The sequence below is a fragment of the Pezoporus occidentalis genome, unplaced genomic scaffold, assembly GCF_034315485.1.
Source record: "Pezoporus occidentalis ecotype Australia unplaced genomic scaffold, CSIRO_AGI_Poc_V1 ctg113, whole genome shotgun sequence".
In the NCBI taxonomy this organism is placed as follows: Eukaryota; Metazoa; Chordata; class Aves; order Psittaciformes; family Psittacidae; genus Pezoporus; species Pezoporus occidentalis.
This window is the reverse complement of record NW_026912918.1, coordinates 888923-913381: the sequence shown is the minus strand read 5'-3', so window position 1 is coordinate 913381 and position 24459 is coordinate 888923. Positions and strand designations below refer to the sequence as shown.

At 40.1% G+C, this 24459-nt stretch overlaps 2 protein-coding genes and 1 long non-coding RNA gene across 3 annotated transcripts in view; 1 reads left to right on the top strand and 2 right to left on the bottom strand.

Annotated features, from left to right (window-relative positions):
• The window catches only part of IQCK (IQ motif containing K), a 49219-nt gene extending 32996 nt beyond the window's left edge, over positions 1-16223 (top strand). The window contains exon 9 of the mRNA XM_062634802.1: positions 15892-16223. Coding sequence (XP_062490786.1) covers positions 15892-15917 — 26 coding nt within the window. The 3' untranslated portion in view covers positions 15918-16223. The remainder of the gene's footprint in view (positions 1-15891) is intronic.
• Positions 158-2247, bottom strand: LOC134172061 (uncharacterized). Its single transcript, XR_009967816.1, has 2 exons — positions 1257-2247; positions 158-1214 (listed from the first exon to the last, which is right to left on the bottom strand). It is a non-coding gene; the product is annotated as an uncharacterized LOC134172061 (long non-coding RNA).
• Positions 7354-24027, bottom strand: GPRC5B (G protein-coupled receptor class C group 5 member B). Its single transcript, XM_062634768.1, has 4 exons — positions 23839-24027; positions 16935-17948; positions 12340-12452; positions 7354-10984 (listed from the first exon to the last, which is right to left on the bottom strand). The coding sequence occupies exons 2-4, from the start codon at positions 17938-17940 to the stop codon at positions 10940-10942; spliced, it is 1164 nt and encodes a 387-aa protein (XP_062490752.1). The 5' UTR covers positions 17941-17948; positions 23839-24027; the 3' UTR covers positions 7354-10939.
• Between the last annotated feature and the right edge of the window lie 432 nt (positions 24028-24459).

Sequence of the window (24459 nt, the reverse complement as noted above, 5' to 3'; positions counted from 1 at the left end):
CAGTCTGAGCCTTATAAACAGGTTTGAAGCGGACGGCTATTTGCTGTCAGTAGGACACTGCGATTAAAAGAATTTGGCTCTCCTTTTTCCTTAAGCGTTACTGTATTTACAGGTATTTGGTTGTTTCTTTCTGAAAACAAAAGTGCTGCAGTCAAAATGGCTTAAAATAGGTTCATGTATTGATTGCTTTTGATTTAAAAGCACATGTATAAGGTTTCAGTTGCATAGAAGACTTTAATATTTCTTCTTAAAAGGAAGAAAAAAAAATAAAACAAATCCAAGAACAAAGCAGTGCCGAGGGCTGAGTATGTGGTGGTTTTCATCAAACCTCATTCAGGATGCTTGAGATGTTTCTGGAAGTTTAATCTTGTCACTAACAGCTGAGAATGTAGTGATAAAAGTCATAAGACTCATGATACAGATTCCTCTTTATTGGTCCACACCCAGCCTCAGACATCTTTGAAAAGTTAGAAAGATTGCAGTACATTGAATTTCTGGAGCTATGTTGGGAATGTTTAGAAAATAAAGAAAGATGATCATTTAGATAAGCTGCAAAATACGTGTTCTGTGATCTGCAGAAGTGTGCTGCAGAGGCACAGCTCTGTATCTGCTGGCACAAGTCTGAACTAATCCTCCAGTACCAAAGGGGTATTTTTACCCATCACTCTGCAGTTGTTAATAGTGATTTGTAATGGAAAAGAGACAATTGAAATGTGGTGATTTTTCTGTGATTATGGAAATATCGGGTTTTGTTTGCTTTTCTGTTTCAAAGGAGGAAAAATTCTTCATGGGTTTTGCAATCTTTTTTCTCTTTTTCTTCTTTTAACCATTTTCAAGATAACAGTGAAAAAATGGGAGAGATTTTACTGAAAAATACATTGGTGTTTTTTGTTAGTCATTTAGAGATGCAAACCCAAAAGTTATGTGTATGAGCTGCAGTAAAAGCCTGGAGAAAAGACTGCCACCAGTTAAAAAGTAAAACCCCCGGAGTCCTGCAGGAAAAACAGACTTGAGACTCTTGGGGCAGGGGGGGGAGGCAAGAAAAGGAAGTCCATGAACTGATAGTGGAGTCTTAAAATATGATTCAGAGATCAGTCAAGAAGTGAGTGACAGATTGCAGAACATGCAGCTACTTGCCCCAGACTTCCCTTTAAACCCAGACACTGGCATTAGCCACTTAGGTTATATATAGTATATATACTCTTTCAGTGTAACTGTTCCTTTTTTCTTTAGTATATATACTCTTTCAGTGTAACTGTTCCTTTTTTCTTTACCTGATCACTTGTTTTAGTTTGTGTCAGAGTTTAAATTTGATGACTACAGAACCTATCATATTTTGCAAGCAGGAAACATTTCAGAAACAGGAGGGGCTAATGGGTGTAAATGAAGGTTTCATGAAGCTGCCCAGCAAATCTGGTGTTCTGGTTTTCTGCCTATGTTGGCTTCTGCCTATAAAGCCCAAAATGCTTTTTGCTGGGGAGCTGTCACTCTGGAATGGTTTCTCTTCACTTCTGCTCAGTTCTTTCTATTTTCACCATTCTCTTTTTCTATGTTGACTATTTCATGGAAAAAGCCTGCATTAATCAGATATACTTAGGATGGGCTGGTTGCCCTTATTCTGAACCTTTCTCTCAGTTTTCTTTCCTCAACTGTTGTGTTTCTGTGCATGTCTCTTCATGAATCTCAGGTCACTGTGTGATTTGGAGGGCACTTGCATAATCAGTAGCCATATAGTATCCAGTACATCTAATCCTGTGTAGTTTGTTCTCTCCTAGTCTCAGGTGTTCGTGTCAGTTCTTCATCTAGTCTAATGCTTGTATCTTCCAATATTTCTTTTCTCTTTGTAGAACCTAAGTTCTAAAATGCCATCCAGATATATCCAACTGAACTCTTAATCTTTCTGTCAAAATACTAGGAAAGCATGGTGCATTGGACAAATTCTTTCAGCCATCTTTTTCCCCATCTCCCTTACTGGATGTTGGTGTTTGGGAGTCCCAGTGTCAGCTCTTGCTTCCCTAATCTGGTCCTAAGTGAACTAGAAAATGCCCTGAAATTGTTTGTTCTCTAAAGTCATGGAGGCAAGACTGAGCATTTTATAAACTCTGTTGCTGATTTGGAGAATTATGTTTGTCCTATCAATTTTATATATCCATTTTGCAGAAGCCTCTCCTGTTGAGTGATCCTCTGACAGTTCTGTTTCAGATCCATGAGTAGAAGGAATGTCTATGGGCACTATTCCCGGTTTATTTTATTTGTCTGTTTAATAAACCTTTTTTCAAGACATCATTTCCTTATCACTGGTGACTGAGATTTCCTGAAGTCAAAGGTTTCACTGATGCTTGCATACGTGCTGACTTCTAGTAGTAAGAGGCTAAAATTACCTAGGCTTTATAAAGAACTGTCTCTTTAAAAGTCAGGTCTTATTTCAGAAAGATGGCTGGTGGCTCCAATTTCATGTTCAGGCTTCTTTGGCATTTCATTGGGAGGTGAGGATGAAACTCCTTTCTATATATATATATTTTACAATAAGCCCTTGCTAGTAAGTTATTCCAATAGATTTTCTTTAATGGATTTTCATCTTCTTACTGTCTGGGTCTATGGTATTTTTCATTACTGTTGTCAAATGTTTAAATTACTAAATGTCATTCTTGTATTTCTTATTATTTAAACAAAACAGTGTGGGTATATAAACTTTTCATAAGCTACTGCCACAAATCAGTTCTATTATACAGTAGTGTACAAAGTAGGTCAGTTTGTTCCCTTTTATGCTGAAACAACTAAGTCTCAAACCAGAACGCCAGTCCTGTGCATTACGATGAGGGAAATTTGTGTCTATTATGCAGAATAGGTGGTAAAGATGTTTGAATTTAATGCATTTGTAAATAGAGCAAAGGCCAATCCTCAGATGTCTAATAGTTTTGCAGATTTTTGAGTATCCCACTCCCAGGAGCTAACCAAAACAGTACATCCAAAGGCATTCAAAGCCTCCTTTAGCCATCCCCTGTGCCTCCACGTTGCGACACATACATGAGAAACTACGTCAAATGAGCTGCATTTCCAAGGAATGTGGCAGACAAACTAATGGATAACTTTATTGTAGTAGGAGTAGCAAGTAAAAAATAACACTTAACAGTTGTGCTAACCTCCTCAGAGCAACCCCCAGCGCACTCCCAAGGAAATTAATCACAGTCTCCTCTAGTGCTTGTTATTGTAGTAGTGGTTATAGTGTCCTATGATTTAGAACACACGACTAAAGTATAGTTTAATCAGGTTCGCTCTGTATTAAAAAGTAAGAGTAGTGAGACTGAAACAGTGCTGACAAATTCAACTGTCCTGAGAGTAGAAACTATATGACCTATATAGATAGAAGCGGTAATACGGGAAGTGAGATGTCAGGGGTTTTTAACCTACACTGTCATAGCACTTAAGGGCCTCAGTCTCAGGACTCAAAACAGGAGCTGATGTTTTAAAACTGTATGCAATACTGTGATCATGCTGCCAATGATCATGATTGCATTACTTCTATTTAGATCTTACATTGTACCTCCTTACGTTAGTGATTATGCATTCTCTGTAGGTAATTTTCACATGTTCTGTTACACAAATATCTTGATTGTTAAGGTGGTTGTAATTTTCATGGGAGCTGGATCCAGCCTCCTGTGAAAATGGTTCTCTTGGCACTTCCCTGAGACTGGCAGCAGTGCACAGTTGCAACCTTCAGGCAGTTTGTTCTGCCCCGTTATGTCCATACGCCTTTCCCCAGTATGCAGGAAATCTCTGTGAAGAAAAAGAAATTGTCTCCATTGCAATAGAATCGCAGCTCTGCCGTGGTAGGAATCTGCCAGCATAACTGCACACAATGACAAGGGACATAGAGGGATAAAATGGGAACTGTGCTGTTAAAGTTCAACTTTTATTATATTTTTAAATGCAACTGAAACTAGAAATGGGTCTTTCTCTTGCTCTGTTGAAGGAATGACAGGACTCCTAAGCCTGCAGTGGTTAAAATTCAGCATATGAATGGCATGGCTGTAAGCTACTTGTTCATATTGACATTTACACTATTCATTGGGTTTAGATACATGCTGTCAGAAAGAAATGGGCTGGATTATGAGTTGGTATAAACTGTTCTAAACTTCACAGGAGCAATGCTAATATACAAACTAAACATCTTCCTTGGGAATTTCAAAATATTAGTTAAGTTCGTTCAGTTTGAAGTGTCACAGCCCATAAAATACAGTTTCCAATGGAAATTTCTAGTGAGAAGACTTAGCTAGGGAGCTTCTTTCCAGCTTAGCCGAATCCTGAGGACATCTTACTTTTCTATCTGCATAGGAAGCAAGGTTACGTCAAAAACTATTTCAGTAACTGTCTGAATTCCAGATTCATGCTGACAACCTGTGCTTGCTGGTTAGTGTTATGTGATTTGAAATTGTTATGCTTAAGTAACACAGGTTATGGTAAGACATGAGCACTCCTGACTAAAAGAACTGCTAGCAGCTACCTAAAACTTGCTCATTTTAATGTGGAACAGTGTGTGTGAGCTTTGGGGGTTTTGAACTTGTTGCAGTTTTTATGGAGTCTTTGCAAAGGCCAGCCTCATCACATCAAGGGGTATTAGATAAAATCCAATGCAATAGTTAGTACTTTGTACATGGGATGTTCATAGTTGTATGAGTTATTTAACCCACTCTGATTTTTCTCCTCACCAGCTGTACAGACAAAAGCCCTAAAATCAAGAAGGGTTTTGTGCCAGCAAGGCACTGGACAGGTACTGCCTTGACCATTGTAGAACATAGGGCATATCCTGTCACTGCAGTCATATTTTGGGTTTCTAAGGTATTGTCTTTGTTCCTCATACATCGCTTTTCCTGTATGTTTTCAATGAGCTGAGGTCTTCCAGGTTGGTAGCACACTGAGCACCTTAAATTAGCACACGGGTCTGATGCATCCCAGTATTCCAGGCACATACCAAGAGGATTGAGTTTGCTTGGTTTTGGTTGCATGCCTTGGGAAGGGTAGGTAAGCTCTCCTGAAACTGTATAGCCAAAAGGGGATTTTTTTGGCTTATTTGGCCTCCTTTGCCTCTAGCATAATTTATATATATAAATTGCTTGATGTAAAAGGTGGATGGTACAGATGCATTTTCTGAAGGGTAGGGAGAGAAAAACAGATTTTTATAAGTTAAAAGGCAGTTTGTAAAATACAAAAATATTAAGAACAGAATATGACAGCTGAAATCACAGAAGTAGACCGAGGAACCAGACTGTTGTATCAGCAGAAGAAAAACATTAGGTTAATCTGTATTACAGCATTCTGAAAGAATACAGAGCTTTGAAAACAGCTTTCAGTAGGGGGTGGGACATTCTACTTTTATGTAGAGCTTTTGTTCATTTAGAATTGTTTATTCCAGAGAGCAACCCTGTGCTCTTTGTTTGACTGATTTTTCCCATTTGGCAGACCCTTTGCAATCACATGGATAACATTCTTCTTTCCACTGAGACATCATAGAAAAACTATTCTTTATTGACCTTGCTTGTTGTCCTAAATGACAACAATATATTTATATACTAGGTGAACTGTATGATTTCAGTGCTGACTTTTAATTGAAAATTCTTCAAAGCAAAAACCTCAAAGAGCTTCTTTCACTAATTTTTTTTTACAATCCAGTAATTTCTTAGTAGCAAACAACTCTGCCCTTAGCTACACATGCACGACTCCCACAGATGGCACCGAGAACGGTGTGCAAGTATCTTGAGTGCTGAAGCTGTGTCAAAAAAATGCCACGCACAGAAGAAATAGGTCTGTTGGGTTGGGTGGTTTTTTCGTTAATATTATTTATTGAACAGCAGTGTTTGCTGTGCATGTATGGATGTTTGCTTTTTTGGTTTCTGTGGCTGTTTTGGAAAGTTAAGTAATATTTTATGGGGTTGCAGTGGGAAGCAAATTGGAAGGCTTAGGAGACCATACACAAAGTGATTCAACATCTCAATTTTAGTTTTCTCACCAGTATCACAAAACAGAAAACTCATGGGCTCACCTTTGTGGTACTGATTTAGAAAGGCTCTTAGCATTACAGTTTTACTTCTACATGTGAGGTGTTATAAATCTAAAGGGTGATTATGTAAGGAGTGAGCATGCCAAGACAAAATTCAGCCCTAGTCAAAGCGAGCACAATTCTGTTAAACCAGATGGAATTGTGCACATTTAACCAAAAATACTGAGTCTGTGTTTCTGAATGCTCTTGTGCAAGCTTTTCTGATAAAGACAAAACTCAAGATGTAACAAATGGGGTTACACCCACATGCAGGCAAGTTTTAAAACTAAGGCAAGATTCTTTGTTTAGTATAAACAAAGTCGCTTCACTGTCTTCTGTAGAGCTGTGACAGTTTACACAAATCCAGGCTCTGTTCCTAACCATCTTACTTCAGGAAGGCTGTGCCACTCTAATTCCAACTGATAGCAATGAGTGAGGGTTGCTCTGCATTTCTGCAGGGGAGAAAAGTCAAAGTCCCTTTTGTTATCACTTAGCACATGTACTGAGAAAGTGTAAAATTAAGATTACAGTGAGAGCATTTTCAGTGATCTTGTTTATGTGTACATACTTACATAAAGTGCGAGCAGAATAAAGAACAGGTTGGGGCTAAGGAGTCCTCACTATTTTTTAAACTCAGTCTTGTTGAGCAGAGACCTATTTAGGCCTTTCTAATTTCATAATTAGAGAAGGTAGTTGCAAGTTCTACTACTAATTCCATGCAAGTCAATCAAAGGTTTGGTTGTTTGTAATGAAAGGATGATAAATCATGGCTAGCCCCTAGCTGTTTCTGTGGTTCAACATGGATTTCTTCCATCACTTACGTGGACCTTGTCTTCAGTGTTATGCCAGTACCTGCCCTCATTATTTTCCTGGTTGGTGGTGCTGGTTGTTGCACCAGATCAGGAAAAATCAAACCATTTAAAAAAAACTCTCAACCTGCATTCTTCAACCCCAGCTGTATGATCCTCGCCCCTCCTTTTCACAAGCACTAGCAATTGAGCCCAGTACAGGAAACTGCTGAGCCAACTGGGAAGAAAAAAAATCCCTGCTCGTGTTAAGAGTTTGGCTGCTCAGCTCCTTGACTGGCTCCCTGTGGGTCTGATAGGTGCCAGAGCTAAGGGTAAGTATGGGAATGTGGCCAGAGGTGGAGGAATGTGGCCCTAGCCTCTGAGAGGCAGTCTCCTTCAGTTTAACTTAGTTTATATTGCAGAATTGCACTCACGGTAGCACACACAGGATGGTGCTGTCTGTAGCACCATTAGTTTACTGTAATAGAAACATTTCAGGCAGATTTTAGCACCAAGTTAACACAAGCATTGTAAGTAAATAGTAAAGCCTTTATTCTCGTTAAGAACAGCATTTTGAAAATAAAACATTTGCCCATGCTTTACAACCTTTGTAGTTTTGTATGCTTATGTACAGTCATCATGTTACACATTGATTGTCTTGAAAATCCTTTAAAGATGTATTTAATAAGATACCAGTATGCAACAATCAGCGGAAAAAAGGGCACGTTATAAAACACACATTAATACATTTAATAAATATATATTATCTATCAAAAATGAGCTTCAGCTCTCATCAATTAATAAAAAGCACCTGATTTGCAATCCTGTAAGTTGGTAGAATAGTCCAATTGTTTTATTATAAAAGCTACAATGCTCCCTTTTGCGTGGCCTTTGGTTAGAACCCAAGGCATCAAGCTTGAACAAAGCCAACCAAGATGCCTCCATTTAGACTAAAACCAGAAACATCTAATTCTATAGTAGTTTGTGTACCTTGTTACTATAAACAACTGTATGTACTGAGATTCTTCTTTTTAAAATACTACATATTTTCTGGCAAATGTCAAGCTCCCTCACCTCATCTGAAAGCAGACAGGATCTCTAAAATACAGCTTTGACCTTTTTTCCAGCCACTGATCAAAACCCAGTTGTTCTAAATCTTGTATTGGTAGTAGTAGTTTTATCAGATGTTTTATGGTTTCATTTTCCTGCATGTGAATATCATGAGCACATAACCATCAAGGGAGAACACAGTAGCTTCTATAGTATAAAAGCTAATTATAATTAACTGAACTGTGAAAGGCTTGTGCTTACTTACTTATTATGTTGTTCACAGATGCTCTACATTCTAGGTAACTTTCATAAAAAGCAAAAGTAAATACTGTAACAAAAATACAAGTTAACATAAAGGTGCCTTTCTTCAATTACAGTTTTATTTGGGGCATTTTTACAACACAGACTAGTAACTTACAAAAAAAGTTGCTTATTACTAATTGCATGAAATTGGAAAATAAAGACCCTCCTAATCTATTGCCACACCTTCACCACCACAAATTAAACCCAATCCTGCTAACTTTTAATTTTATGAACAGTCCACATGACTAACCCAATGAGACTAGCCATGGGAGCTTGTAGGATCTGGCCATATCTTTGTACAGGCCTCAAATGCCAAACAACTTTGTCAGAGCAGGACTGGGAACTCTATCAAATCAGTCACATCTAGGAAAATAAAAAATGTTTAAAATAAATATATGTTGTACAATTTTGTCCAAGGTCTGTAAAAATGTGCATTGTAATTCATTAATCTTGGTTGTAGCATAATAAACTTTTGAAAAGAAAGCTGTCCTACCATTTATGCCATGGTCATCTTATATGTTTTTACCATAGAGTTTTATGAGCCTGTTTGGGGGGGGGTGTTAATTGTTTTTTAAAAGCAAATTTCTGCAGGCAAGTGATGGTAATAGATTTTTTGTTGTTCCAAATGATGCATCTTCTGGGTAACTATTATTATTTTAAATACTATCTTATTTGATCAAAGTTTTGCTTAAAGCAAGCAAAATGTATTTCTAAGTCACTGGATAGCATGCAATATCCACCCCTACCCTACTTGGTTGCTAAGGCCATCTAGTTACTTACAAAATAAAACAAGCAATCCCAAAACCAAGCACATGCTTCGTCTGCCTCGAGGCGAGAAGGGCAGGGGGGAGTTAACATGCTCCTTTACTCATGTATGACAGAAAAACATTGCTTCTAGAACAGAAAGGCTTTGAAATAAAACACCATAAGATGATCATGGCAAGAATGGCAATATGTATTTTTTTCTCTCTCTCTATATATACATCTATATCTGTGTGCAACACATAGGGACTGGTCTAGCAGCCTCTGTACCTGTATGTAGACCTACTGGTATTGATGGGACTACTGGTGGGAGTACAAGTCTGCAGGACTAGGTTCCTAATTCAGTAGAAATGGAGGTACGTGAAGAATCAGGAAGACTCTTGAAAAATAAAAAGCTTGTCTTTCTTTTGCAGTATACAGCAAGTAACTTCTGTATGTGAAGCTACCAAGTTATTCAGTTATTTGTACATTATATTGTTTTTAGTTTGAAAATATATGTATTTATTACAGCATATGCAAAGTTTAATTGTTATACGTTTCCTATGCCCTCAAGTAAAAACAATTAGCTTTTAGTATCAAGGAAAGCTAGGGTTAACATTGGCCAAACAGTGAGGATACAATGATGTTTTTAACGTCCGATATGCATTAAATGTTAAATAAAGGAATGATTGCTTAAACATAATGAAAACCATGGCACAAACAATGGGCAATGGGAACCTTTTAAATAACCTAGAAAAAGCAAAGATAAAAAGCTTTGAGAAAGTCTGCCTTCTATCAACCCAAAAAGGTGGAGGGAAGGAGGAAGAGTAGGGAAGAAACCACATTAAAAAAAAACAACAAACAAAAACAACAACAAACCACCTCCAGCATGGAGATTCTATTAGCTAGGCACTAAAATGCACAACCACATTGAAATGCACAAACAGCTGCAGTCAAGGGGACTACTCATACGAACAGGGATTAGAAAGGAAGGTCTTGACCCTATCTGTTGCTGAGTTTCTCCTGAAAGGTGGTCAGTGCTTCTTAGCTGCCACTGCTGTCCTGCTTGGCACCATCAGCACCCAGAACAGGCTGGCTTGGGCAGTACAGTGGGTTGCCTTTAATCCACCATCACAATGAACTCCTCCTGGAAAACTTGAGTCACACATTCTCTCCCCAGCTAAGTCTTTGCAAGAGTACATCCTTCCATAGTTTTGCTTCACGGCTTCGTCTGTAGGAGACGTGAGAGCGTGCAGCTCTTTCCTTGCACCCAGGATTGAGGCTGGAATAACCGGGAATCTGTCCCATGTGGTCAAGGAGAGCTGCCTCTGTGCTGGACCTATGCTTTTTCTCTCTGCCTCAAGAAGCTCCGTAACTTGCTTGAAACATACATAGACCTTTCATCCCTCCAGAACTGCATTTCCTACACCAGCTTTTTAAAGAGTATCAGCCCACAATGTAATGGTAATTTAGTTGCCACAGAGTGACAGTGCTTATCTACACACGATGCTACGTGACTGTACAGTACAGCTAGATAATGAAGCAAACAAGATACTTCTCATGATGTTTGAAATGAAGGGAAAAGGAGCAAAATGGAAAGAAATCCGGCATGTTTTCATGCTGTAGTGGCAATCTCTTGTGGCAACATGAACTAAGTTTAGGTGAGAGGAGGGTATCTTGCAAGCAACTGGCAACCAGCAAAAGCAGGCTTGCCTCACACACTAGTTACAGACAAGAGAATATCGTACATTTCAGAATACAATATCCCTCTCTTCCAATTTCAGGTGTGCCTACTGCTATTTTAAATTAGATTCAGCTTCAGTTTTCCAATTTTGTTTCTGCAATTATCTTATTAGTTCAATAGTGTTCACATTTAGACAAAATCCTCTGTAGGATTTCGAAAGATCCTGGATGGTTTGTTGCTTTGTTCTGGTACTGTTATGGATTCCTCCCTCAAATACACATTGCCAGGGAACAACATCTGCAATAAGGATTTTTACTCTCTACAGCCTACAGCCTTTCACCAGAGGTGTCGTCCAGTGTAACTTGGCGGAGCAGTTGGTATCTGGAAATAAGGATAATAAACCCATAACTGAGAGATCTAGTCTGTTCAAAAATCAGTGTTACCATGCTACATGTACATGACAGCTTTCCAGACTGCGGTTCCACAGCAAAGGGATACAAACTCATCTTACATCCATACAGAGCATTCATGTCTCTGTAAAAACCATGACTATATGCACACATTAATCTCTCATTTTACTATCTCCGTTAACCTTTGTGTCCACCACAAAACAAACAAAAACCCAACCCAAAAAGAAATCCTCCAGCTTCTCAGCCTTTTCCCTGAGCTGCATAGTCTGGTATCAGAAAACATAGGCACAGATGAATCCAAGCATCAGGAGGATGCTATTCATTACTGACAGCAAAACACCAGTCTTTTCATTTTATTTAAGTTGATATGTTTCCCAGTGTCTTACAGGAGAATCCTTCTATCTAGTCCCTCTTGTTCACTAAAATCAGCCAAAAGAGACCTGCAATCAGTTCACATTATTCGGTTTGAAACGTAGAGCCTGAGTTATGGAATCAGCTCATGATTCAAAATAAAGCAAACCCAATTCATATGAGTATAAACTGGCTCATGGGTAGATTTTTAAGAAGCATGTAGATATGCATGAAAAATACGGGGATGAAAATTCTTCTTTTTCAACAGTATGTCTGCTATATGAAATGTCTGCAAGTATAAATTACACATCATGGGGAAAACATTTAGAAAGTCTGGCATCAGATCACTAAGCCATTCTTACAACCACCAGGCTACAGAAAAACAGGTCTATCAAAGAATGGCATGCCAAACTATTGTCTAAGAAAGGAAAATCAATGCTATTAAAATGTTCTGTTTGTCTTTTATTAATCCCTTTTCCAGAGATATACACCTCTGTAACTTCCTTACAAAGAATTACATATATTTTACAAGAAAATGGAAGATAGGTGAAAGACCAGCACTATCTGCAACAGTGATTCTTATTTAAAGTAATGTACTGGCCTGTAAACATCTGTGTGACTCACATCATCTTGAGAAAAAGAACAGGTTAGAAATTGTGTCACTTAACAGTTATGTTAAATACCTTAACACAGATTTAATTTGAAAGGGCTATTGAACATACAGTCTCAAAGAACTTGGTTCACTCAAGCTACACTGCAAAATGTGAATGGCCAAGTAAAGAAATGCAAAATACTTAGTAATTACATCTTTTCTAGAGGGAAGGGAAGCATTACATGCATACTTGCTGCCGGAGGTTTCACATGAAGCTTTCCCCCCTGCTGTGAATAAGCTTAAATCAGGTTTTTAGTTAGCAGTGGTTGTATATGTCAGTGCATATCAAGGATTTCTTAAATCATCATATTTTTGATACTTACAGTCCCACCATTTAGCACAACTGCCATCTCAGTTGGCTGATAAACATTGCTTCTAAAAGGAGCACTAGGTCGGCTTCCCAAACTGCCGTTTCGAAATCCTGCTGTTCTTAGTGCTGTGTTTAGAAAAAAAGAGATAGTTCTTAGGAAACAATTAACGCTGTGCATTGCCTTTGAAATCATTAAGTGTCTTGCTTCCAGTTTAGTGATAGGAAACTCTGCCACCAATTTTAACTTCTGTGCTATACCAGTTTTCACATCACTTTTCAACAGCTGTTTTTCTTACATTGTTGGGGACGGATCTCAGAAGAATCAGTTTTACATAAATTGTTTGTTGTGGAACTGGAAAAAGTCTACTGGAAGCAAATTGTTGAAGTTTGCTTCATCTCATTTCAATACAAGTTAAATGCCTTAAGTACGAAACCTTTGATGTATCTTGCAGTGTATTTTGCAAAGCACTTACTGTATTGGTCTGGATACTGTGGGGTTAAGTAAAATGATCTTGCATTTTGCTTTCTATCAAATTCAGAGGACAGGGATCCAAAACATTGCTTGAGCCAGTAAGCATGTTCGCAACCCCCATGAGCATTACTTCAGCATGACTAGCATATAAGGCTTTTCCAGATGTTTCAGATTATATTTACTCTGAGAAACTAGAAACATGAAGTAAGTACTGCTTTTGAATAGCTTAAACATGGCGAAGGACTGAAGCAAAAGAGAAGATACTGATTGTCCTTCTGAATGTTTATACCAGAAATACATGAGCCTCTCCATTAATTTGAGCTCAAGTTTGGATTCAAAATGTAGATTCTGAATGAGAGAGATGCATAGCTAGGGATGTGCTCCTTTCTGTCTAAATCAGTCCAGGAACTAGCACATACAAACTCTCTTTTCACTTCAGGGTAAATAATGGCTTCACTGAACTCAGATGTGGCCAGGGAACAGAGCGCGTCTATCCATGTGACTTGTGTGGTTACAATGGGCAATACTCATCTGTGAGCTGGTAAATAGAAACACCCCTAGTTCAGGCACCTGGGGCAAGAATTTCTCTTACATTTAATTCAAATGGCAGTTCTACACTCTGGTTGAAATCATGAATGAGCTGAAGTTTACAAGAATTTCAATACAGGGTTTAATGAAGCCAGGACTTAATATAGTTGCACTCTGTGGAACAAGATTTAAATGGATCCTGCTGCCATATGTTCTTATCTATCCACTGCCAGTCCTCTCTTTGGGGGTTGTGCACTGAGATGAGCAGCGCTATTGATTTAGGACAGAAATGTAGAAATCCAGCCCTGCAAATGCTCAGTTGTTGACTTCAGATGCACACAGACCCTCACTCTCTCTACAGTTTGAAATTAGATATTGTTGCAAAACACTGGGAGAATAATGGATAGAAATGCCTAAACTAGAATTATTATTTTTTATTTTACATTTAACCATCTTGGGGTCAGTAGCAGTCTTTCTTTGCAGTTTGGATTCATATTGTGTATTAAACACAAATGGTTGCACTGGTATTTGCTAGTACACATTAAAAAAAAAATCTCTTTATAATGCATACCGTCATTAAAATATTTACACAAAATTTCCATGGTCATTTCAGAGTTAAAAAGCCAGTAAATTCAATTCCATATTGCTAAATTTTCCTTCCCTATTCCTGCAATAAGTCTAAAATTCTTTAAACATCAGAATTGGACACAAAGCTTATGCACAAATTATACATTGTGGATTTTTTTCTTTCTTCATACCAGTTTTACCATTTTTCCTTGTACTTTTTCCATTACTATTGAATGCATCTACTTACATAGAGTACGTATAGGTAAGAAGAAAAAATAGTGCCAAGAAGATTTGAGCAAGTGTCGTGTCAAAGTTTCCTTTTAACACATATATTTTGTTAACTTTGGGTTTAGGCATTGGCTCCAAGCGTGACTTGCAGTGCTAGAAGTTATTAAATGAAATTCAGTGAGTACCAGAGCTGCTTCGGCTTGGGTTTCCTGACAGCTGTAGCATTCTGCATTGCACATCCAGCTTTGTCATATATAAGGCAAATTCTCTTTGCCTTACAGAAGCTGTCCTATTGATGTTTGTTTCTGGTGTGTTGCGGTTCCAGTTGCTTTTTTCCACGGTTTCTAAATACTTGACTAACGCTTTTACAAGACACTGGTATGAAAATAACTCTTTTAAGTAGGTATTTCAACTTCTCTATCATGAATATTGAAATCCCAGATCATGTGTTGTTGAAATGATGTTTAAATAACTGACTTTAAAATAGTTTTGCTTTATAAATGCTTAATGATATTCCTGGAATATAGCAGCTCTTGTTATGTATAACTTGGAGCTAAGAAAGAGACTAGGAAAACACATGCTTGTTTGAGCCACAGTTTAAAGGTTGTTCAGATTCTTAAAATGCTGCTTAAAATATATTTTTTTTTCTTTAAGAAAGAAAAAAAGGAAGCAAAATTACTAAACTTCTTTATGCAAGTATTAATGGAAATAACAAGAACTGAAAATACGTTTATTCAAGCATGTTTTCTGTTGGAACCTAACTACTTCTGGAAACAAATATTAGTCAGGGAACCAAGAGGTGTTTTCTGGTTATCATGTCTTCCACAATTTTACAACTAGTAGATCTTTCATTCTTAAACATCATTCTTCAGTATAACTGAAGCAAGTACCCTTCCTTTCGTTTCTAAGCTCTTAATGATGAATTCTTTAATTGAGGTTAATTAAATGAAAAAAATGAGAACATTCTCTACATACCTGCAGAGAGACAATTGCTAATAGATTCCAGTTGCTTAGCCACTGACACCCATCAGTATAGTAATCTGACTTAAACTAACACTTCAGCAGCCATACTACATGACTGGAATATTGCTACCTGTATTTACTTTAAGTCTCTACCATACTAGAAAGTTTTGACTCCAAACCCTGTTGTTGCAAGTCTGTACTTAAAGAATCACTTTAGGAATAATGAATCTGTTTTGATTTATTAAAAATGTATATATCCTTATCACACATGCCATAGGAATAGGAATGCATTTGTTATGAAAAATATTCATAATGGCATCAGATAAGAAAAATCGATTTTGTATTGTACTATGTAAGATTCAGATAGATTAAAAGAGAACATAAATTGCACTATAATAGACATGACAATGGTTTTATAGATATCATGCATCTATTCATCTCACTAAAGGACTTAATCACTGAATGATCAGATTAAAAAGGAGCTTCCAGCTCTTTTTTAAAGTCTATGCATGAATGGGAATAATACAGAGTGGAAGATCTGGTTTTGTTCTTAGATATGCTTTAGTCAGAAATAGCTCCACTGAAGCCATTGCAGTTACCTTACTGTGACATTAATGTGATAGGGAATAGAGGACACTAAAAAAAAAACCCAAAAGGAAAAAAGAGTGCTTTTTCATCATGAAGCTGCCTCTGTGGCTCTGGAACATTTGGAATAAACAATCATTCTTTTATCCATGTGATTTTTCACTTGTTTTACCACTGCCCTTGGAATTATACTCACAGAACTTAACTCCTTTCTGTTCAAAGCTTCTGTACTAGAAGGAGACCTTTAAAGTTCGTGTTAAACTAGAGGAAAAACGCCCTCCTGACCTGACATCGTGCCAGACAAGTGTGCTGTTTTCCTCCACATCTGGTCTACATCCAGAGGAAACATCAAACTCAGAGGAAATAAAAGATACGTAAAAATGAATAGGAAGGTGAAGTGCCTGGATAATGTGCCTTTTGGGGGCTGCCAAAGCAATGTGGGAACATTGCTGTAATACCACACTTCTCAATTAGAGTGAATAAAAAGCAGTGTGACTAGTAACAAAATCCTTTATCCGACTGTGGGACAGCACCAGACTGTGCCCTGCGCTACAGAAGACTGTTTGGCTCATGCTTCCCTTCACTGCTCACATCAGCATCCCTGTGTATTTTCTCACATGGGTTAAGCATTCAGCAGTGGTTTGGATCTCTTAAGCAACCAGTTGTTGCTGGTCTTTCCATCAACCACTCAAAACCACTATCATTGCAAATTGTAACAATGGGTCATCAAACATGGTTCTATGTCACCAAACAGCAATGACAAGGAAAGTAACAACTACCTCAAAACCTCTATCTGTGCATATTCTGCTCAGACATTAAGAATAAAGACTGTCTTTGACCTTGTCTATATGCCACTCTGCGTTTTTTACCCCCCCCCGCCAAGTGTCACAAAGTGGCACTAAATTCCATTTTAATGAAAATACAATTAATAATAATTACTTTGTTGCTCAAGAGGCTGAGCATTTTGTAACAGAACACTTCATTTTTTTCTTGGGGTTTTGGAAACTATTTCAATATAAAATGTTGTTAACTAATAATGACAACAAATATTATTTAAGTGATTTTAAAATAGGGGCTATTTTTTTCCCCACAGTGGATTTTTATAGGCTTTCAGTTTTGGCTTTGCATTTGAAATTGTTCAGTTTTTCAATGAAAAACAACATGCAGAAGACTCGTTTTAACCAAACATAAGTATTTTCTCTATTGCTTCCCCCCATTTTCTTGGCTACTACAGAAACATATAGTCCTCTATAGTAAATTCTTACCTGCATTATGTTCATCCATTGAAAAGGCTTTATTTTCCATGTAGCTCCGAGGAAGCTGTATATCTTCCTCAAAAGCAGTTTCACGCATCCTTGGCTGTGAAGTATCAAAATAATTGGGAGTGTTTTCCTGCTGTGATGGAAGGATGGTACAGTGAACCTCTGGGATGGCATGAAAAATAATAAACACCCAACCACTGGACACCAGTGCAATAGCAAGAGTGGGATCACTCCATTTGTCTCTTCTCTTTAGCTCAGCATTACCAAAGAGGTACATAGTCATCCAGGCTACCCAAATCAGAATGGAAAAAAAAAGTGTTATAATGAGGCATACTCCGTTTTTCTTCCATTTCTTAAACTTCCCACAGAGAGTGAAAAGAGAAAATCCCATGGTAAATACCATCAGGAACATAACGTAAATCAAAGCCATAGCAAAATCCATTGGTTCGTAGCTGCAGGCCAACTTGTTATCTCTGACAACTGTCAGTATTAACCACTCAGTTGCAATAATGACCTGAACGAGCATTAGGCAGATTGCCACACCAGCTAGATGCCAGCCAGATGGACTCTTCCCATGGCGAACTAGTCTACGAAGTCTCCAGGCTTGAGCTAGCAAGCACGAGAAGCACAAAGCAAAGATAACTCCCCATAGAAATCTTCGGGTAGAGCACACCATTTCATCTTCTTGTATGATGAAAGCAAACGTCAGCCCAAACAGTCCTAGAGTCCCAAAAAGAAAGAGGAAGTGCATTCCCAGGGGGCTCTTCTTCTCTTTGTCCTTGATGAAGGGCAGCCTCACCAGCAAAATCAGCATCAGCAGTAGCGTGGTCAGCACACCTGCCCCTGCAACTGCCTCCACCACTATTCCCCAGATGGCATCCAGGTCACACAGGTAAACATACTGAGGGAGAAGATCCAGTCCACATCCTCGAGATGTACTTGAGTTTTCAGAAGAGCCATAGCTGATCACGAAGAGGAGGAAGAACCCAATGGCTCGGTAGGTTTTCATTTTTCTGTCTGAGACAAAATAATTGTTTGCTTAGCTACAGTTCATTTTGGAGGATTTCACAGCAATTGGAAGCACAGCTTGTCTCAGTAGCCTGTGTTTACTGGATTTTTGCAGCTGGCAATAGCCTACCCCGGGTCCCCTTTGCTGCCCTCCCAGAAAGCTGCTTTTGCCTGTTGTGCTCTGAATGCCAACTGAGTCATTACTGTGTTTGCACTGATTGAAAACAACACTTACAAACACTGCCCCTGCTAATATCCTAAAAGACAACCAGAGGAAATTCTGTATTCTGTTGCAAAATAATATATTATCTAGAGTACCTTACTGCTCAAAGTCAGGTGCTTAAAGCTTGTGTAAATTGCACTGGGCCTGGTGCAAGCATAAGTTGTACCAGAATTAGACAGTTTCACCCACAGCCTTGCTCCTTTCACTGGAAAAAAGGCCAAGTCAAATCATTTCTTTTTTTTTTTTTTTTTTTTTTAAGGATAGAGTAGTCCCAGGAAAATAAACCTTGTGCTTTTTTGATAAAGGAAATTCTTGTTTTCATGCTCAGTCAATAGGTAGTTATTCACTCCTTTCATCCTCTTCCAAAGCCCAGGTATTAGATTGCATTTGCAAATGGGAATGGTTGGCTAGAGAAATCCCATCTTCTGTGACAATGGTGCACACATGCAGTGTCATGAATCAAGTAATCAAAAATGAATGACTCATTGTGCTTCTTAGCATGTCTAAAGCCATTCAAAGGAAACAAACAACAAAAAACAGAGCATCACCTTCCCTGATCCAGAGAGCAAACAATGGCGAACTCTCTAGGAACACAATGTATCCCACTCAACTGCGAAGACCAAAAGCCTGAACGAATCCCAACTTAGTTTTAGGAAGAACATGGGTTAAGTGCTTTAAAAGGATATATGTTATGGCACTTGTTTTTATGAAGCAAAGCATGGCAAATGAGACTATTAAAAATGTAACCTTTACACGAGCAATCTGTCCCAGCAATAGTTGCCCTATAAGGGCAGTCTGAAGTAACAACTCATGCACCAGACATGAAACCTGACGCTGTTAACCTTCACTTGCACAGTTAGTGCTGCAGGTTCCAGCAGGATTATGTGCATTGATGTGAGCAACATGCCTAGGTGAAAATCAGAGTTTAACTTCCATATGCATGGTATGACCATGCAGAAGAAAAGCACCATATACACTAGCAGTAATGTTAGTCAGTGGCTCATGTGATGTGTTTGCGACACGGAGCGAGAAGCAGAGAAACTGTTGGTACCTCTTTTGTAAGTTAGACAAACAGCCCTAAGTGATTGCACATCTAAAGATGTTTCAGAAGTCAGAAATGTATTTAATGAAAATGTCAAAAACTTAACGAGAATTGGAAGCGGTTTAAAGTAACAATGCAATGTTGTTGTGTTGAACACCATCAGTCATAACCAACACAAAACCTGTTTATGTAGAGTAGCCAAAACCTTACAGAGTCTCTTGCAGCTCTGAACTAGAGGTTTTCTTCCTGTGCATTACAGTTCTGTAATGACCAAGGTTACATCTTAGGGATCCCAGTCTTCAAACAGATGCTCATTCCCCTTTCACAGTACAATGACCAATGGCTATTCTGGCTTCTGCCAGGAGATGCATGATGGAAATTACAGTTTCCTATTAGAGACACCAAGACAGCAAATGTACTGATATAAATGCATAACGACTTTATGGTTTTCATTCATACAGCAGACAAAAAGAGTATTAACAAATACTTCATCTCAGAAGTAGAAACTGTAACAAATAATGTAATCTGGGATTAGACAAGCAGGAAAAGGGTAACTGATGATCTGTGCCTGCCCATAGAAATTACAGTATCCTTGCACTGTGGAAAGAGCCGCAGTGTTCTAATGATGCAATGACCTGCAGCTAATGACTAATGATTATTTTTTTTAATACCTAGCTGTTATTTTCTTTATGGGGAATTGGTAGAATATTTACTTGTTTGTATCTTGTATGTGTAACAGGCTTCTCAACGACTCTGTCACCACACTCATGTTAAAAATACTGACTTTACAGACAGAAAACTAATCATCAGTGAAATGTATTCATTTTGGTATTGAGTATGGTTACACTCAATAAATCTCCTTGCCCTGTGAGTACATAATTAACTAGAAGGAAATTCTGAAGGCGATTTTACTATTCCTTCTGTGCACAGGCAGTTCCTGCTCCAACTAGTGCATTCACTCTTTAGAATACCCAAAATGTCCCAGAAAGTGTGAAATGGTAAGTGCCTGCTGACACAAAGAGAGGAAATCCACCAGGACCTACGAAGGCAATGCTGTGAACCACTGGTACCAATTTCAAGACGGGATCATGTGGAAAATCACTCAAAATTCATTCTAAATGCTGCCCCAAACTGAAAACAATAAACAGCCCTTAAGTGAGGATTATGTTAATTTTCCACTACCCTATCAATTACAAACTATGATATGCATGCACTAAACCAGTTTCAATACTAGCTTTGTTTATTAGCTATCCTCCAAAGACCTGCGGGGTAATGAATTAACTGGAAGTATGTCCAGTTCTAAGATATTTTCCAGTTTCCTGGTTACTTTATTCATGTCATGTAACCCTCATGTGATTGAGCTATTCTAGGACAGTCTGTTTCCATGGAGATTGTGCTGCATGGGTAAGCAGTCATATTGTCAGCCCATCATTTGTTTCCTCTTCCTATTTGGAAGTGTTTGGGAGAGGGGGAGGGAGGGTTAATGAATTTTAGTATTTCCCCTGCCACGAAGAAGTAGTTTCTTTTGGAAATGGGGAATTAATCTGTGACAAAATATTAAGAATTCAAAATACATGGTCAGAAATGCAGAGACGTTCAACTCCAGAGTTTTCCCAAGTTACTTCCATTTGTGAAATGACTTTTGGGAGAACTGACGGAGATAAACAGTGATTCTCTTAGAAAGCTCCTAGTTAGCTGTAGTACTGACCACAAAGTCCTTAGGACTGCTAACTTATACTTCCTTATACTGCCAGGTATTCTTGGCCTGAAATTGTATTCCTACCAAGTAAGTCTTGCTAAACACTAGATCCTATCCACACCAAAGCTTGCAAACCTAAAATCTCCAAACAAGGAATCTTTTCCTCACCACTGCTATCAACAGAGCCATGTTTACAACCTGTTTACTATTTATTTCTGCCTGATTAGGTAAAGACTGGCAGTGTTAATAACCAAACCCAAATCCTCTGTCTTGCGCTGGTACTCAGCATTGACCCAGACAGTCGTATAAACAAGGGAAAACACTGCATTACAACATGTAAGTTTGGCAAGGGAATGCCACTACTTCAGCTGAAGCCATAGATTCAATAATTTAAGGGGGAAATAGTCTTTTCATCAGAAAAGTTGTTTTGGAAAAATACTTTGAGATTTTTATTAAAATAGTGTCTTCCTCAAGTTGGTGCTGGGGTAGGACTGCAGAGTCCTGTGTGTCTCAAGATTTTGTAGTAAAATCCTCTGTCTGCACACTACCACCAACAGTTACCTAAATCAGCAACTGTAGAGGAGTAGTATTTTTACCTCTATATCTACATTAGCTCTGCAATGTTATGCAACCTGACGGTAGTAACAACAGCACTCTATTAGGCTGACACTTCACTTATATTACCGGACAGCTACAGCAACAGTAACACAGCAATGTCACAGATTTCTAGCACAGGTACCATAAGTGATATTGATATATCCCCACATAACTGAATGGAACTGTTCATACAGGAGGAAATCAGCTTGAGATTTATTTTTGTTTCCCCAAAATCCATCTCAGAAATTGTATTTCATGAAAACTATTAAGCCAATATACCCAAACCCAGACCAATCACAGGCACATCAAATGAACCAATAACCCTCACACACTTCAGGCAAAAGCAGCAAACAATTTGCAGGACAGCTTCCAAATCCAGTCCCCAGTTTTTGATTCACAATCTTCTCTCTGTTTTCAACAGAGTGAAGTCCTCTATGTTACCTGGTGTAGAATCACTACAGAAATTGCAGGCACAAAGCTGCCCCAGCCGGTTTAAAGTACAATTACAAGCTGCTAAGCACAAACAGAAAAATCTCACAGCTGTCATCAAAAAGTTGTCATGGTTAAAAAATCAATGAGGCTTTCAATAGTCAAAGTCTTCTGACTGCAAATATCATCTGGTCAAAAAGATGCTGTTCGAGAATATATATAAAGAATAAATCTGTAATCATGCAAAGATTTGAGGTTAGGCTATTCATGGTTAGATGTATTATTTGTTCCCCTTTTTTGAGTCTTCATGTTAATCAACTGATACAGGAAGATGCCTCCAAGCACTGATAAGAATAACAGCCTAGTAAATAAAAGTGGTAGTAGCACAAATAGTAACCTGCTTTGCCACACATAGAAGACTGGTTCACTGTACAATTTCTGACAGAAAACCACCCCCACCACGAAGTGTTGTGGAGAGCCACTAGTGAGGAGGAATTAATCACAGCACGGATCTCTGCCAGCTCCTTTTGATCAGATCTGAAGAACAAGCTTCAGGACTGATAACAGAGCAGCAGCGCCAAGCCGAGCTCAGACTACTCAAGAGATGTACTTCCAGAATAATAATTAATAGTGCAATTATGCTTTGTATGCAAAAATACAGCAGAGGTTGAGACATCCCCTGCATTAGAATAATACACATCATGCTGTGTACAGCCTCACGGTCACAGAAAGCAAGACCCCACTCCACAAGGACATGTACAAAAAGCACTGCTTTCACTTACAAATACTTTGCAATTCTGAATATAATATGATCTTTCTAATGTTCTAGGTGCTCACAATGCTCTTAAGTCAGATTCTGTACATCACCCGTGCCCAGACACTTCTGACCATAATGCCTAATGTTCTTTATACTACTGGTAGCAATCAGTGATAATAATAAATGTTTTTCTTTGCTAATTCTCAGACTGTTTCTGTTCATGTCACAGCCTCACGACAGATGGATTTCCTTCACTTTGTTTCTTTTGATGCAGTGAGAGAACACCTGGTAAGTAGCATGCATATCACCGAGCAGTAGTAGTCTTAGAGCAATGATAACCAGCCGAGGTGTTTAGGTTCAGCACGCAGGAAATCCTGTTAGCCTCGGGATAAACATTAGGCCAGGTGTAAACAAAGGGTTCACCTAAGTGCTAAATCTTATCGCTGCCCGGCTTCGGGGAGCGCTAATACAGACGCAGGGCGTTTTACTCACTGGAGAGAAAACCGCTGAGGCCGGGCAGCCCTTCTGCGGGTCTCGCCGTCCCCGGCCCGGGACCGACCCCCGGCGGCGAGCGGCCACCGGGAGGCTCTGCCCTCGGCCCGGCCCCGCTGCCCTTGGGCGCCCGCCGGGAAGCGCGCTGTTGAACCGCGACACGGTGCCCGGCTTGGCTGCGGCTACCCCCGGGCGCGGAAGGGCGCGGAAGGGCGCGGGTGCGGAGCCCGGCAGCCCCGTCCTCCCGGTGTCCCCTTAATCCGCCTGCAACCTCCTCCTCCTCCTCCCGTGCGAGCGCAGCCCGCTCCAGCCTCCTCTCTTTTGTCCCTTCGCTCATTTCCCTCTTGGATTTCTTTTCCCAGTCTTTCCTTCCCCCGCCTGTCCCTGCTCTCTTTCCCCATCTTGTCTTCGAACTCCTCTCGCCTCCTCGCCGGCCTGCCGTACTCCCCTCCGCGGGGCGCAGCCCCTGCTCCAAACCCCCCGCCCTGCCCTATATCCCTCCTAATCCCTCCCTGGACTCCCACATCCAGCCTGTTGTCTGCTTGCGGCCACCGGGCCAATTCCGCGGGCAGCGCACGAAGCGGAGTAGGACGAGGGCTCCACTACGCCCCGGGGGACAGCCCCGCGGCCGGGGGCCGGTCCTCCCGCACGCTCACTCACCTGCTGGCTGTTGCAGCTCTGTCCGCCAGCCCGCCGCAAGTCACATCCCGGCACCGGCGAGCGAGCGTAGCGCCGAGCCCCCCCGCGGCGGCGGCGGCTCATGGAGCGCCTGGCGCCGGTGCGCAGCGAGCAGAGCGGTGCGGCTTCGTGCGTTACCGTACGGCGCGCTGCCTGCCGTGCTCTGCGCCCGCCGCCCCGCCGCGATACGGTCCCGCGGCCAGCCCCCTCCCACCGCCCCGCCCTGCCCCGCCTCGGCTCGGCTCTGCTCGGCACGGAAAGGCACGGCACGGTGCCGCCGGTTGGACTGAAGGGTCAGTGCACCCCTCCTGGCACCCAGCGGCCCCGGCTGCACGGGGTGCCTGCACCGCCGGGAGGGGACACCCGGGCAGTGCGGGTGTGCTCACACACACACACACACACACACACACACACACACACACACACACAGACACACACACACACAGACACACACAGACACACACACCCCCTGCGTGTGCAGCATGGCACGCGTACACCTCTGTGAGTGCAGAGTGGCACAGGTCTGATTGCAGCTCTACGTGCTCCTGCAAGGTGACGGGAAGGCAGGACACAGGACAGTGAGCAGGCACGGAATCAGGCAGG

Bases quoted from the DNA above. Each gene is read 5' to 3' on its own strand.
- GPRC5B (XM_062634768.1), bottom strand. From the start codon at position 17,940: ATGAAAACCTACCGAGCCATTGGGTTCTTCCTCCTCTTCGTGATCAGC. The intron at 12,453-16,934 runs GTAAGAATTTAC...TTCTAAACACAG, and splicing joins AATGGATGAACATAATGCAG to CACTAAGAACAGCAGGATTT. The intron at 10,985-12,339 runs GTAAGTATCAAA...CCTTATTTCCAG, and splicing joins TTGTGCTAAATGGTGGGACT to ATACCAACTGCTCCGCCAAG.